The 14,699-nt window shown below is 42.8% G+C and overlaps 1 protein-coding gene across 1 annotated transcript; it reads right to left on the bottom strand.

The window, feature by feature from the left end:
* Positions 1-381: 381 nt before the first annotated feature.
* LOC144515741 (tubulin-specific chaperone cofactor E-like protein) lies at positions 382-14,087 on the bottom strand. The gene is given in 12 exon segments (XM_078246826.1): positions 382-2,188; positions 4,199-4,310; positions 4,404-4,520; positions 4,713-4,839; positions 7,935-8,191; positions 10,589-10,667; positions 10,670-10,769; positions 11,717-11,783; positions 11,785-11,854; positions 12,284-12,463; positions 13,811-13,881; positions 14,037-14,087. Coding segments are annotated over 10 exon segments (1,284 nt in total). The 5' UTR covers positions 12,432-12,463; positions 13,811-13,881; positions 14,037-14,087; the 3' UTR covers positions 382-1,981.
* Positions 14,088-14,699: the final 612 nt, after the last annotated feature.

A 14,699-nucleotide genomic window follows, 5' to 3' on the forward strand; every position in this document is an offset into this window, starting at 1 on the left:
AGCTTAGCCTTCCGGCTTTGCATCAATCCGCCTGCCCATCTCACCCTCACTTGTGAACAACACCCTGAGATACTTGAACTCCTTCACTTGGGGCAGTAACTCATTTCCAACCCAGAGAAAGCAATCCACCATTTTCTGGCAGAAAACCACGGCCTCAGACTCAGAGGTGCTGACTCTCACCCTGACTTCTCCACACTTGACTACAAACTACCTCAGTGTGTGCAGGAGGTCACAGTCTGATGAAGTCAACAGAACCACATCATCTGCAAAGAGCAGATATGCAACTTTGAGGTCCCCAAAATGATCACTCTCCCACCCCCGCCTTGAGATCCTACCCATGGAAATCACAAACAAAATCGGTGACAAGGGACAACCCTGGCTAAGCTCAACTAAAACGTGTTTGACTTCCTGCTGAGAACGTGGACACGGCTCTCACTCCAGTTATATAAGGACCGGATGGCTCTGTACCCCACACTCCCCACATGACTCCCTGGGGTACATGGTTGTAAGCCTTCTCCAAGTCCAGAAAACAAATGTAGAAAACACATAACAGGGTAAAAGAAAACAACCCTAAAAATACTCTTCACACTTGATTGAATGTTTGACCTTTTGTGTGCAGGGTTTGACAGTAGAAAACTGTTTTCACATGCATCTACTGAAGGAGGAAAGTTTATCTGTGCTCACCTTAAAATTCCGTTTAGCATGTAAGTGTACAAGCATGATGACAACTAGTTTGGAAGCCAATCCTGACGCACTATGCAACTAACAAAAGTGTGATGTGGAAACTTGAATCCTGCAGGGCACACACACACTGAGAATGGTGAAGAAGGAGGCCCCGATCAGACAGAGCATGGTTTAGCGGCCTGGGGAGGCTTTTTGTAATTGTTTTAGAGTGAAGCGTTTTGCTTGCTGCTTTTGCGTTGCTGAGCGCCTCACTTTTTTTTTCACTCTGAACGGCTGAAGTTCATCAAACATCAACTCAGAGTGAAAAAAAGAAAGACCAACGGCATTTAACTTCACAGCAAAATAACGGTTGACTGGTGATTGGATGGTTGCCTAGCAAGAGTCACAAAAAAAATGCAACTGGTCTGATCGGGGCGCCTTCAACAAAAAAGGCAGTGCAGTGATCACGACTGGAAGATCTTGTGTCCAGTACACTTTTGTAATTAATTACAAAATGTGCTTATTCATTGGTTCTGGATTTTTCAATGACTATTTAAAATTGCATATTCTATGATAAATTTCACACTTATCGCTTGTTATTACGGATCTAGAAACATTTTCTAGCTTTTTGCCTGTATTTTTGTCAAATGATCGAAATTTGCTGTAGCATTTTTTTAACTTTAGCAATTAACCCCAGAAATACAGAAAAAAACACCACCATACAACAAAATAGACCCAAAAAATACTACTTTCATCACCACCATTAAACAGTGTTTTAGACAGGATTTTTCCTTCAACAACTGCTGCTCCTCCTGCTATTGTGCCCATTTTAAAAGTGCACTGCCTTACTGCTAATCAGGGTAGTTTTCACAACATTTGGGCAAGCCAGTGGTGTTGGATACTTGCTTATGCAGGTGCTAGGTACATGCCGTGTATAGAGCTGCAGTGAAGCTTTGCTGGTACGGCAGCGCCTCTCTCCTCTGCTTAAGCTGCTAGCTGACTGTGAGTTACTCTCTCAGCCTGTTTTCCAGTGTGACAAATTTGTCTACTAACTCCAGCGGATGCCCTCAAATAAAGCTGAAATAAATTTTGACTTAATGGCTGCATTTCCAGCTAGAGCCTCCCAGCAGCCCACTGTGCATGATGGTGTTCACATCATTCTCGTTTTGCTCTCTTCATTCCAAAAAAGTGGGCCGCTGATGCTGTTCATATGTGTTTTTTTCAACTATTTTGTGATGTCAGTTAACCAGGCAACAAATAATCCAATTAATCAATCAATCAATGAGTCACTCAAATTATCCAGTTGGACACCAGCTGTTCACTTGGTCTTGGGCACCACCAGTATTTCATCACCGTCTTGGATGCTGTAGGAGTGGAGGGCCCGGGTGTTGTACTTCATTTCTTCTGGACCGAAGGCGCTGCACTTGTCGATGTAATAGATCCTCATGCTGTTGGTGGACAGCTGGACCACAGTTGTCAGCTGCTTCTTCAGCTCAGCTACTGTCTGGTCCAAACGGATGCTCAGCTGACACAAAGACAAACAGTCTCTTCATATTAAGCATTAAACTGACACTAATTTCACTTGGATTAAGTACAGTAAACCAAAGTCAAGAACAATCAAATTCAGCATATAATGGCTTAAGAAGAATGGTTAAAAGCTATGCATATACTAGTGCGTATAGTATAGTACTATATCGACGACGACTGACCCTCACTTCCCGCTTTCTTTGAGTTAACTTTAATAGTTGGTTTAGATCCTCCGGTCGGATCGAGCAACATTAACCGGAACCTCTGAGCAACGTTACTGGCTGAAAATGGCAAGTTTGAAGGACAATTTCGATCCTGCAACAAGGCAGGCATGCTTGGTTCATTCGAGGAATGATTGTAAAGATTTACAAAGAATATGTGGCGTTTTCTTTTGCAGGATGCAAATGTTCCTTCCCGAGACTATTTTGAGGAGCCACGCATGCTGCTTCTGGAGATTAGCGCCGTCCAAGACGATTGTGATTGGTTTGAAGAACAACAACCAGAGCACTTTTTTTCTCCTGTTCAGGAATGTTATGTGGAAGGGCCAGACCTTCCTCCGCAGCGCTGTGGCGATAGGTCTGGCAATGCGAGACTATGCATGTACTGATGGTAAAAAATGCAAACATAACCCTGGCCATAGATTAAAGTGCACTGAAACACAATTTTATTTTAAATATTTCCCCAGTCTTAGTATTGTTCATCTTAATGGGCATAGTTTGTTATTGAAAATGTATAGCTTTATACTGGATCGTCCAAAAGGTGCAGACACTGGGGGGGTTAGGGTTGTGACTTAAGCTAAGTTCACACTACAAGTCTTTCAAAGTCATCAGTTTGCTGTACTGTTCACACTACACAACTTGCCGTCTTGTTTTCACACTACCTGACTGACACACACTACTAGATCTTTCACCAGGAGGAATCCTTGAGTCTAGTCTCCAAACTACATTTTGTCACAAGAACACCCTCGAGCAGTGACACAGGGCACGACGTAATATACGCGAGACAACTAAGCATTTCTAAACACGTTAACTAGTGAGGGATTTGATATTCAGTACATTGGAATTAAATACAGACAGTGACCTTCACAGCAATGCTTTGTTTCTGTCTCAATCATTGAAGTGGGATTAATAACACTGTGTGGAGTCCCATGGCGTGTTTGATCGATAAGTCCTTCACAAAGGAAAGTTTAATGAAGGTTGCAGGACTCCTCAAGAACCACTGACTGTGCAGAACATAGGAAACTGAATATTTATCTATTAAAGCGTTCAAATGTTTCAAATAACAAGCTTCACCCTACTGGATTGGTGCAGATATTAATTTTAAATATATATCCTTGGTGTGCCAATTAGTCAAAAGTAGGGAGCATTAGTGTCAAGGACACAATCAACCAATCGAGGCAGAAACAATCATTACATTTACTTATGAGACACTCAATTGGATCGTGGATTGTGAGCTCAAGTATAAATGGGATACAATTAGGGCTGTCAAAATGAACGCGATAATAAGAGCATAACGCACATTTCTTTTAACGCCACTCATTTTTTTAAAGCGCGATTAACGTACGCACGTTCTGTGATTTCGCTCCATAGTTTGAGAAATCAGGAAGCTGCAGCATCAGGGTTGTGGACAGTGTTGCCGACTTTCTCGCTAGATTAAGCGACTTTTCAGACCCTGTTAGCGACTTATAAAGTTATTAAAATATATTTACATTATAATTCATTCCCATGCATGCAGTCCACAGACCCTCGGTTAAACACTAGAATCCGTCTGATGTGAATTGAGTTACCAACGAAGTAGTCAAGTCTCAAATACCACTTGAGCATTAAAAGCTTGAAAAATATCCCTTTTAAAGTACATGTAGAACAGATTAAAAAAAAAAAGTATGCAATTAATCGTGATTACAAATTTTTATCAATTGACAGCGCTAGTTCACTTGAAGCCCTGCCATTCAAGTTATTCTACTTTGGTAAACTATTCAGAACAATACCTCATGACATATTTAACACACCTGTTCCACTTTTTCCTCACAGTGAACCTCCACCTGGGCACGGAAGCGAGGTCGGAGGTCAATCTCAGCAAGTGGTTCCAGCTTCCCATACTTGGTTACCAGGGAATGGTATCTTAGGAGGAAAAGAGCAGGTTTTGCTGTCAGTCCTAAGAACACACACACTCATACCATTGTAGTTGGTGTATAGACGGTGAGTGCAGCGTACCTGTAAGGCAGCTCTTCCTCAGGGTAGTCTAAGTGGTAACGAATGAAGAACCTCTCTGCGTCTTCTCTCTCACAATCAGTCACAACACTGCCATTTAGCTGTGATATTGAAGGGAGCCTGAGGGGAAGCACATACATACTGCATAAGCAGATATGTGTGACACTGTCTGAATCGGAAATCTACCAGATTGAATGCCATCTATTTCAGATGTTAAACATTCCTCAGTGGTAGGAGCAAACAATCTTTCTATCTAGTGTAAAGGAGTTCCATTCTCACTGATGGACTGATGGACTGATGGATGGGACTCACTGTGCTATCATGAGGCTGCGTCGCTCTGTGTTGGTGTAGGTCTGCAGTAAAGGAATGCCCTGCAGCCGCACCTCCTCCAACTTGGGGAAGAAGTTGAGCTTCTCAATGTCCTCCCATCGGTTGAAACCTGACAACACAAGCAGGCAAGTCATGTTTTAAACAGTTAGGACAAAGGAACAGCGACAGTAGACAAGTATTGCAAGAAGGTGCACCATGTATCCTTTAGATAACTCTGTCAAAGCTATGTGCTAACACTTTATTGTACAATATGTTAATAGCAGGCTAACATTTTCCTGGAAGGGAAAAAAATGAGAACTTGTGGCAGCTGAATATGTCTAGACTTTCCGGGCTTGTTTAAAGGCCCTGAAAATATATTTCCGTCATCCCCTTCTTACTATGGGTGGTGGGATAAAACAAGCTATTTTCTGCTGAAGTTAAAACAGTTTTGCTTATTTCCCATTTAAGATTTTGGTTTTTTGTTTTTCATCTGGAGATACGTTTCATTTAAAATCTGGTGACATTTGGTGGGTTGTTTGGTTACTCTGTTATAGAGAAATTGTATTTTTTCATTTAACCTTCATTCATGGTCTTCATTCCATATGCAGTATAAGGATGGCTGGCTCTAGAGGTAGGTCTACTACCTATGATTTGCTTGATCTCTGCATGAATGTCTCTCCATTTCCAATATTGATACTATTTGCAGGCATGACTGGATTTGATGCATGACAAGGCAGTATACTTAGTCAAAGGTCAAAAGCCAGCCTAAGCACTGCTTCCCAGCCTAAATACTCCCAAGTCTGTACCCCTAAACCTAGACATTAGGCAGACACATACAGTACTGTATGTATTAGATACAGGGCTCTCAAGTTTTGAAGACAGGCAAGAGTGACATTCTACCCTCCCCCCCCCATTAGGGTGTCAAAGGGGGGTGGGCGGGTTGGATGGATCGCGGGAATGGGGGTGTTTGTTATTATTAGTGTTTGTGTTGTTGTTGTTATTAATAATTGCTCAGACTTGCAGAAGAAAAGGTTTGACACATGGCACTGACAATTCAACCAAATACAAAGTATTTATTCCATTTCCACATGGTGACTAATGTGGGGGAGTCTGGGGGTCCTTCCCCAGACAATTTTGAGCATTAAACACTTCATTTCCTGCATTCTGGTGAATTTTTATGCACCTATTTCTACCTTTTCTGAATCAATTTTTGCTGGAAATATCTTTATGTAAAGGGAAACATAGATTATAATCCAAAAACATAATGGAATATATTGCAATAAGGCTGTCAGGCATTCTGTATTGCTTTCATCTATTTATTCTCCTGTAGTTCGACTTTTCTAATTATATCTGATTCACCACACACGTCGCCTAGGCATCATTTACTCCTCCCTCCTCTTTTGCATCTTTTGTTGAGGAAGTAACCTCCTTAAATGTGCATATGACAATTATTCACCTCAATGATACATTAATTCATTTTAATGTATTAATAAACCCCTGGACTGTAATATTGTTAAGTTTGAGCAAGAGTTCTGCTCAAAATATATCTGTGTTCTCTGAGATTTGGAGTCGTCGTGATATTTTGAGAAAAATAAAGTTATAATATTCACTATATTTCGGAAAATAATCTACCTGCACCATAGCCTGCTGTGCATTACGTGATTGCTCTGCTGATACGGTAGATCTCAGACCGTCTGACAGACACAGAGTCCCCCGTTGGGTCTCTGAATGAGCGAACGTTTAGGGAAGTGTCTGTACGCTGCTCTATGCTTTTTTTTTTTCATTGGTTGTTGCATTAAATCTTACCCAGATACAATAGTGCTACTTTCTGATTGGCTATTGTGTAGCCCCTTTCTTTTTTTTGATTGGCTGATAAGTGGCAGGCTCAACTAAGAACTCCAGGGGAGACGCGCTTCATTCTTGCCGGTTCCATAGTGAGAGAAATACAATGTGTGGCGGGAGTGCGTGACAAAAGACCGAAATGAGTGACTGTCACGCTCAATGCGTGACACTTGAGAGCCCTGTAGATATATCTCACATCTGGCCCTTTGGTTCTGAAACACAGCCACAATCAAGCTGATTCAGCTGGCTACCCAGCCGGTGACATAAAATTAAATGTGTTTTGACAAGTTCTGACTATGTTGGCCATGAAATTAAAAAATAACACAAACTTTAGAAGAATAACTTTTCACCCGACAAAGACAGACCCTAGTTCCAGTCCTTCAACTGACTGGTAATATCTAAAAAGGGCGAGGTGAGCAAGGTAAACAAGCATAGCTAAAATGTGTAAAGTTTGCCTATGCTTAAAGAATAGGTCTGGTGATATTCTATATTTTACTTAATGTCATTAAATGTCATGAAAAGATCAAAACCATCAATTAATACATTCTACTAGTATTGTGTGTGTATCCAAAGCAAAGCCTGATATATCACATTCTCTGTGCCATACATCTTAAAACGTATCAATGAGCCACACTTTTTCACTGGGTGACATGTTCCTTCATTACCACGCATGCACACACATTTTTGGTTTGGGTCTTTTAAAGGGACTTCTAACAATAAAAAAAACAATCCTTTAAGTATCTTATCTTAAGTCAAAATCTTAATCCTAGGCTGCAATCTTTGCTGCTTTATTATCTATTGTCTCGAGACATTTGCACTCAATTCTGAAAAAAAATCCCTGAACAATGGAAACTGCACTCGTAACCTACCAGGGAAATTATCTCAGCAGAATGTGGTTTTTGCTAAAAAACAAAATACATAAAAAAAAAAAAGTCTTGAGTGCTGAATCTGAAACTAAATGACTTGCAAGGATTATTTTCTGAGCCTGAGGCGAAGGAGATATGACAAAGCGGTGCACTGAAGTCAATTTAACGTCTTTGGATTCATCTCCTTTACTCCTAACAGAATTCTCAAAATAGATTCACCGCTGATACTACCCAAAATAGAAACAATACCTGAGATAAAAGCGGCGGGGGACAGGAATCTGTTGCAATACTCTACAAATAACGCAAAGCTTTTAGGATACAGTGACATGTTTGCTTGTGCTAATATTCTCAGCCGTTATTAACTTGTTGCCTACAGATGCTGACACTATGAATCTGTACTTAACTTAAAATCTGAAGCACTCAGTGCGACCATCATGGGACAATAAAACCTATTTAAATTGTTTAACATGGCTTACACCGAAACACACACAGAAATTCAACAGTCAGATCCACTGACCTGAGTTGTGCAGGCTGATGCTGCGGAGGTTAGGGAAGAGCCGTTGCAGGATATCCTTGTTGTCGTCAATGGAGACCAAGTTGTTGTTGGCCATGACTAGAGTCTCTAGGTTCGGGAACATGGTGCCAAACTTGCGGACTTCTGCCCAGTCCTGGAGGCTGTTGTCGGTGATGTGAAGCAGCCGTAAGGTGGGGCAGACCACACTGGAGGCACTCACACCACTGTACTCGTTAAGGCACAGGAACAACTGCTCCAGCCTGCAGGACAAAACAGGAGAAACCAGGGTGGAATGTTGTGCATGTAAAATAAACTACAACAATTTACATAAGTGCCTAAGGAGTGGCAGACCGGGGTGGTGGTTCCCCTTTTTAAAAAGGGGGACCTGAGGGTGTGTGCCAATTACAGGGGTATCACACTTCTCAGCCTCCCCGGTAAAGTCTACTCGAAGGTGCTGGAAAGGAGGGTCTCGGTCGATAATCGAATCTCAGGTTGAAGAGGAACAGCGCGGATTCCGCCCCTGGTCGTGGAACAACGGACCAGATCTTTACTCTGCAAGGATCCTGGAGGGAGCCTGGGAGTACGCTCAACCAGTCTCACATGTGTTTTGTGGATCTGGAGAAGGCGTATGACCGGCGCCCCGGGAGATACTGCGAGTGTGCTGCGGGAGCACGTGAGGGGGTCCCTTCAGGGCCATCCATCCCTGCACCACCAAAGCGCGAGCCGTGTCCGGGTTCTCGCAGCAAGTCGGACTCAGCTTCAGGTGAGAGTTGGCCTCGCCAGGGCTGCGCTTTGTCACCAATCCTGTTTGTAGTATTTATGGACAGGATATCGAGGCGTAGTCGGGGTGGAGAGGGGGTTGCAGTTCGGTGGGCTGGGGGATCTCATCGCTGCTTTTTTGCAGATGATGTGGTCCTGATGGCATCATCGGCCTGTGACCTTCAGCACTCACTGGATCGGTTCGCAGCCGAGTGTGAAGCGGCTGGGATGAGGATCAGCACCTCTAAATCGGAGGCCATGGTTCTCAGCAGGAAACCGATGGAGTGCCTTCTCCAGGTAGGGAATGAGTCCTACCCCAAGTGAAGGAGTTCAAGTACCTTGGGGTCTTGTTCACGAGTGAGGGGACAATGGAGCGGGAGATTGGTCGGAGAATCGGCACAGCAGGTGCGGTATTACATTCAATTTATCGCACCGCTAGACGAAAAGAGAGCTGAGCCAGAAGGCAAAAGCTCTCAATCTACCGGTCAGTTTTTGTTCCTACCTCACCTATGGTCATGAAGGCTGGGTCATGACCGAAAGAACAAGATCCAGGGTACAAGCGGCCGAAATGGGTTTCTCAGGAGGGTAGCTGGCGCCTCCTTAGAGATAGGGTGAGAAGCTCAGTTATCCGTGAGGAGCTCGGAGTAGAGCCGCTGCTCCTTTGCGTCGAAAGGAGCCAGTTGAGGTGGTTCGGGCATCTGGTAAGGATGCCCCCTGGGCGCCTCCCTAGGGAGGTGTTCCAGGCACGTCCAGCTGGGAGGAGGCCTCGGGGGAGACCCAGGACTAGGTGGAGGGATTATATCTCTAACCTGGCCTGGGAACGCCTCGGGATCCCCCAGTCGGAGCTGGTTAATGTGGCCCGGGAAAGGGAAGTTTGGGGTCCCCTGCTGGAGCTGCTACCCCCGCGACCCGACCCCGGATAAGCGGATGAAGATGGATGGATGGATGGAATTTACATAATATATGTAGTGAAGACTTTAAAGTAATATAATAAAAAAGGTATTCTGTGTATTTTTTTGGCAAAATGTGCAGTTTTTCCTGCATAGAGGAATTTTTGGCGCCCCCCAAAGAGGCCCATTCTGAGCCAGGAAAAACCCTGAATGTGGATGCCTTTACACACATCTTCAACCCGGCAGCACAGAAGATCTATACAATCACCACAAGGTGGGCACCCTAAGTTAGCGTCACTAATTCAGTATGTGTGAAATGTTGTCGTAATTAGCGTAGGAATTCTTGAGTTATGACTTTTGACCTCCAAAATCTAATCAGTTTATCCTTGAGTCCAAGTGGACGGTTGTGCCAAATCTGAAGAATTTCCCCCCAGGGGTTCCTGAGAAATCGCGTTCACAAGTATGGTACGGATGGACAACGTATGGATGGACAATGTATGTCGAAGAGACGGACGGAAGACATTAGTACTTACGAATCGAGGGACAACCCGAAAAACATAATGCATCAGGCCGTGGCTGTTGGAGGTGCAGAGGAATGATAAAAAAGGGACCGTAGTGACAAGTAGGGAGGACGTTCCTTCACAACCTCTAAAACCTGCCCTCCTCCACCTAAAATGTACATACAGTACTGTATATCCTACAGATATCCTCACTGAACAACACTACACTACACACTTGGGAAACTCAGCCACGTCTCTCCCTCTCCACTGTCCGGACAAATTAATGAATATTGCATATTTAATATTCTATCACATTATACTTTATATATAATATTGTATATTCTATACTTCATTATACCATACAATGTTTTTGTTTTTTTTAAATATATGTTATACCATATTATTCCATTACATTATATACTATATTAATACAGACAGTTATTTGCTGTTATTATAGGTTGAAAGCCTATGGAGAAATTGAGAAGCATTAATCAACTATTCTTCTTACTCCGGTATCTCCGTGGTGAGCAGCATCACGGTGTCCCAGGACACCCGGGTGTTGTTGAGGACGAGGCGCCGGACCCGGGAAAGGCCTTCGCACAGCGCGGCTCAATGGTCATTTCTGCCAGGGGGTTAGAGCTCAGGTTCAGGAATTCCAGGTTGGGGATGTTGGACACGATTTTATTGATCTGAAAATGAGACAATGACGTGTTTTTTAATTTCAAAAACCACAGAATGTGAACAGAAAACTACAAGACTGTTTCCACTTTATGGACAACGGATCATTACTGGTCATTATAATTTGTATAGCATCATCACAAATACTCCCCAGGAGACAGCACAGGTTTTCCTTCTAAGTTTGGCATATTCACTTGATAACCCTCACAGGAAAAGGCTGGTAGAGTGTTTTACTTATTGTAATGAAGGAACATGCCACCCAGTGCAACACTGTGGCTCATTAATGTGTTTTTAATTGTTTTTGGACAACAATGGAGCTCTATGACACAGAGAAATAAGATATATCCGGCTTCGGATACACGTTAGTTAGTAGGATTAATTGGTTCAGTCTTTTCACAGGTGTGTTGACAATAGTCTCACGATTACCAGACCTTCCTCCACAGCGCTGCGGAGGAAGTCGTCTGGCTAGTCCACACAGCATTCCGGGATGGGAGAAAAACGTGCTCTGGTTTATTGACATTTCTTTAAACCAATCACAATCGTCATGGGCGGCGCTAAGCACTGGGCAGAGCCCCGGTGCTGCTGCAAAATAGCCTCGGGAAGGAACTTTGGTGGAACGTGTACGTTCAAAAGTTGTTTTAGTCGTGCAACAGAAAACTCAGATTGGACAGATAGTCTAGCTAGCTGTCTGGATTTACCCTGCAGAGATCTGAGGAGCAGTTAACCATAGTCCTCAGAAATTGACCGGAGTTTAAAATTCCAACACAAAGAAAGCAGAATGTACCGGACATCTGGCCGAAGAGAGTAAAATCCAGCGGAATTTCTGGCGGCAACGGAGCAATCCCGGAAGTGGAACGTCGTGGATAAAGACTATGTTGACAATAAGTAAAATACAGAATATCACCAGCCTTATCCCTTTAATGGAAATTAACTACTGTAATAAACCCAGAGACGGCACCTCATGCCAGTCCTGCAGCTTGTTATGAGACAGGTCCAGCTCAATGACATGGGCACAGAAAGCAGCACTCAGCCCGGTCTCCTGCCCTGCTGATCCCACAGCTATTCAACACCAGAACAATGGGAAGGTTCAGACGGTCTGGAGGAGAGGTGGGAGAGGATGAAAGGAAGAAGTAAAAAAACAATTAGTCAAACAGATGGGAAGCTTTAGACATTACATTGATTCATTACAGTGAGGTCTTAAGTCCCATAGCGCGCTGTATCCCCTCCTGGCCCAGCGCCCTCACAGACTTGGTGTGATGATAGTGAACATGACATTGTGCATACGACAAAAGTCCACGAGTGCTCAGTCTGCAAATTAGGGTGCACATTTGGATTCAGCCATGCTGTATCTTTAAATAATGGGTCAAACTGGCTGGAAACCGTCGTTGTCCGGCTGTCACTCACAACTGCCCTCTCTACCAACATATAAAACAGCTCAATGTAACAAGCCTTGGCCCATTCTACAGAGGCTGTAGTGAGGTAAGGGGAAAGTGACATGCCCATATCTATCTGATCTCCAGCTCACCTTTCACAGGGGAGCCTTGAGGAGCTGGGGTGGGCACCACCACCACTGCCATACCAGGCCCTCTGCGTAACGGAAAGTTCTCTGGACTGTACTTTTCACTCATCACCTCCACAAAAGTACGACCATACGTGTCCTCTGGTGGCTCCATGGCTCCGTCCCGCTGAACAGCCTCCCCCTCAGCTGGTCAGCAGTGTAGCAAAGAGACAGACATCCACAGTGATTAGCCGTCAGCTCGCACGTAGGGCCCTCATTAACTGTGCAATCCAAGCACATTTGCTACTATACACACTACTCAACTCAGACTTTTTACATAGCTGTGCCAATCATGACAGTGCACAACAACAAATAAAGAAGAGGTCGAACAAGGGCTACAACCGAAGACTTTTCATTTTCTATTATCTATTAATCTACTTATAATTTCATGAATATGTAAATGAACCATTTGGCCTATGGAACCTCAGAAAACGGTGAAAAAGGGTTATCACAATCATTCAGAGACCCAGGCAAGTATCCTTGTTGCTGTTTTTGCCCAACAGTCCAAAAACTCAAAGAAATTCAATTTAAGATGTGATATGATGCAGAAAGAAAAAAACATCCTAAATTAAACAATAATCGTTGCAAAAATACACACTTTTAAGTTAAAAAACAAAGTGCTACTTTTGCCACACCAGTTAAAAAATATACAGGAAAAAGAGAAAGCCGAGACAGATATAGCTAAAGATTTGATGTTTAACTGTAAAATTCTCTGCCACATTTCTTATCTTCTCCAACACAGTCCATTCATTTCAGTAATTACCTTGCAACTTTTTCCATCATGCAGCCATTACTAATATAGTACCTATAAAAGCATATTTTGTAAATTAACCATTGTGCCTTTCTCAGGTCTAGCTTGTGTATATTAGCAATCCATGCAGAAACACAAGAATGACCAGGACTGCTTTTTTTAAGAGAGGTATGGATGATAATGGGAGAAGGGAAGGGACACAAGGAGCGGAGGTGTCCTCAGGTCTTTATAAGCAAACCACAAAGACACTGTCCAATTTAAATACCCCTGAATTTGCCCAGAGGACTGAAGCAAGAAAGCTGATCTTCATGCTGAACTTTTTTAAATTTCTAGAATTAAAATGTTGAGTGTCTGTCTGTGTTTTTAAATGCTTAGTGAGCAGAGCCTCTCTGTGGAATCTGCTGCAGGGAAGCATAAATTATGTAGTGATTTTGCTGAAATAAAAAAATAAAAGGATCCTGTTACAATATCTTATTTGACAAAAAATTGGCTGCAGTAAATTGTGGTTAATGTATGAAAGCAATTTGTCACTCAGCTAACAAATCAAGTAGTTTGCTTTACTGCCATGGTTATTTTTTTTATTATAAAACAGGCAAATAAAACACAGATCCAAAACAACATGCATGTTTGGTGTTTGACCCACTGTCCTGTTTGAGAGAAGTCACACATTTCTACTTGTTCGGTAATATCCAGGTACTGTATGTGTGATTACAGAACAAAATAAATGACAGAAAGCATCTTACCTGAAGAGAAGTTTCCCTTGACTTGACCACTATCACAGCTCGCCGTCTTCTTCGGTGTTTGCTCTAATGGCCTGTCAAAGAAATCAGGGGTAAGCCTGGTTCATTTTGTATCCACTGACAGATCATTTCAAGTGCAAATAAAACATGTCATTAATCTTTACACATGTCAAAGCTGTCTATTTCTACAGGTGAAAGAGAGGTTGTAGCATTATCAGTTGTTTCTTACTCCAGAGTGGCTGGTGGTACTGGCAGATGTCCTTAGAAGCAATGTTGGTCCTCTCTTTGGTCAGTTGCTCTGGACAGACCAGAACAGGGAGGACTTGGAGGCTGTTCACCACATGACACTGGAGAGCAAAGTCAAAGATCCGTTTCTGCCTTGTTATTCATTTGCCAATATCAATAAAAAAGAAGATGGAAGCACATTTAGATTACTTAGAAGTAGAACAGAGTGCACAGCCAAAAAACTGCCTTCACAGTACAGATACAAACCAGACAGGAACTGTCCCCACAAGGATTAGCAAAAAAGATACAACTATCTGTCTGTGACAATATAAATATACTCAATGACTGATGACTGAAGATAATAAGTTAAAAGATTGTAAAGCCGGATTACCAGCTAGAGCCTTTTTACTGAATATCGTGTATTGGGTGAAAAGAAATGGTCGATTATAACGTTGATATTTTATTGCAATATTGTGCTACTTATTCTGTTAGATATACGCCGACCTGATATGTAACTGTTGCTGATTCGTAAAATATATTAAGTGATGTTGCCACGTAATGCATCGGTCGATAAGATACAGGCATCTATAAAGAGACTGATTTTTGAATGGAATTCGGCTTGTTCTTTTACATGGGGAGCCCGCTATGCCAAATACCCTTTAAAAGT

Source organism: Sander vitreus, chromosome 3 (genome assembly GCF_031162955.1).
Source record: "Sander vitreus isolate 19-12246 chromosome 3, sanVit1, whole genome shotgun sequence".
Classification (NCBI taxonomy): domain Eukaryota; kingdom Metazoa; phylum Chordata; class Actinopteri; order Perciformes; family Percidae; genus Sander; species Sander vitreus.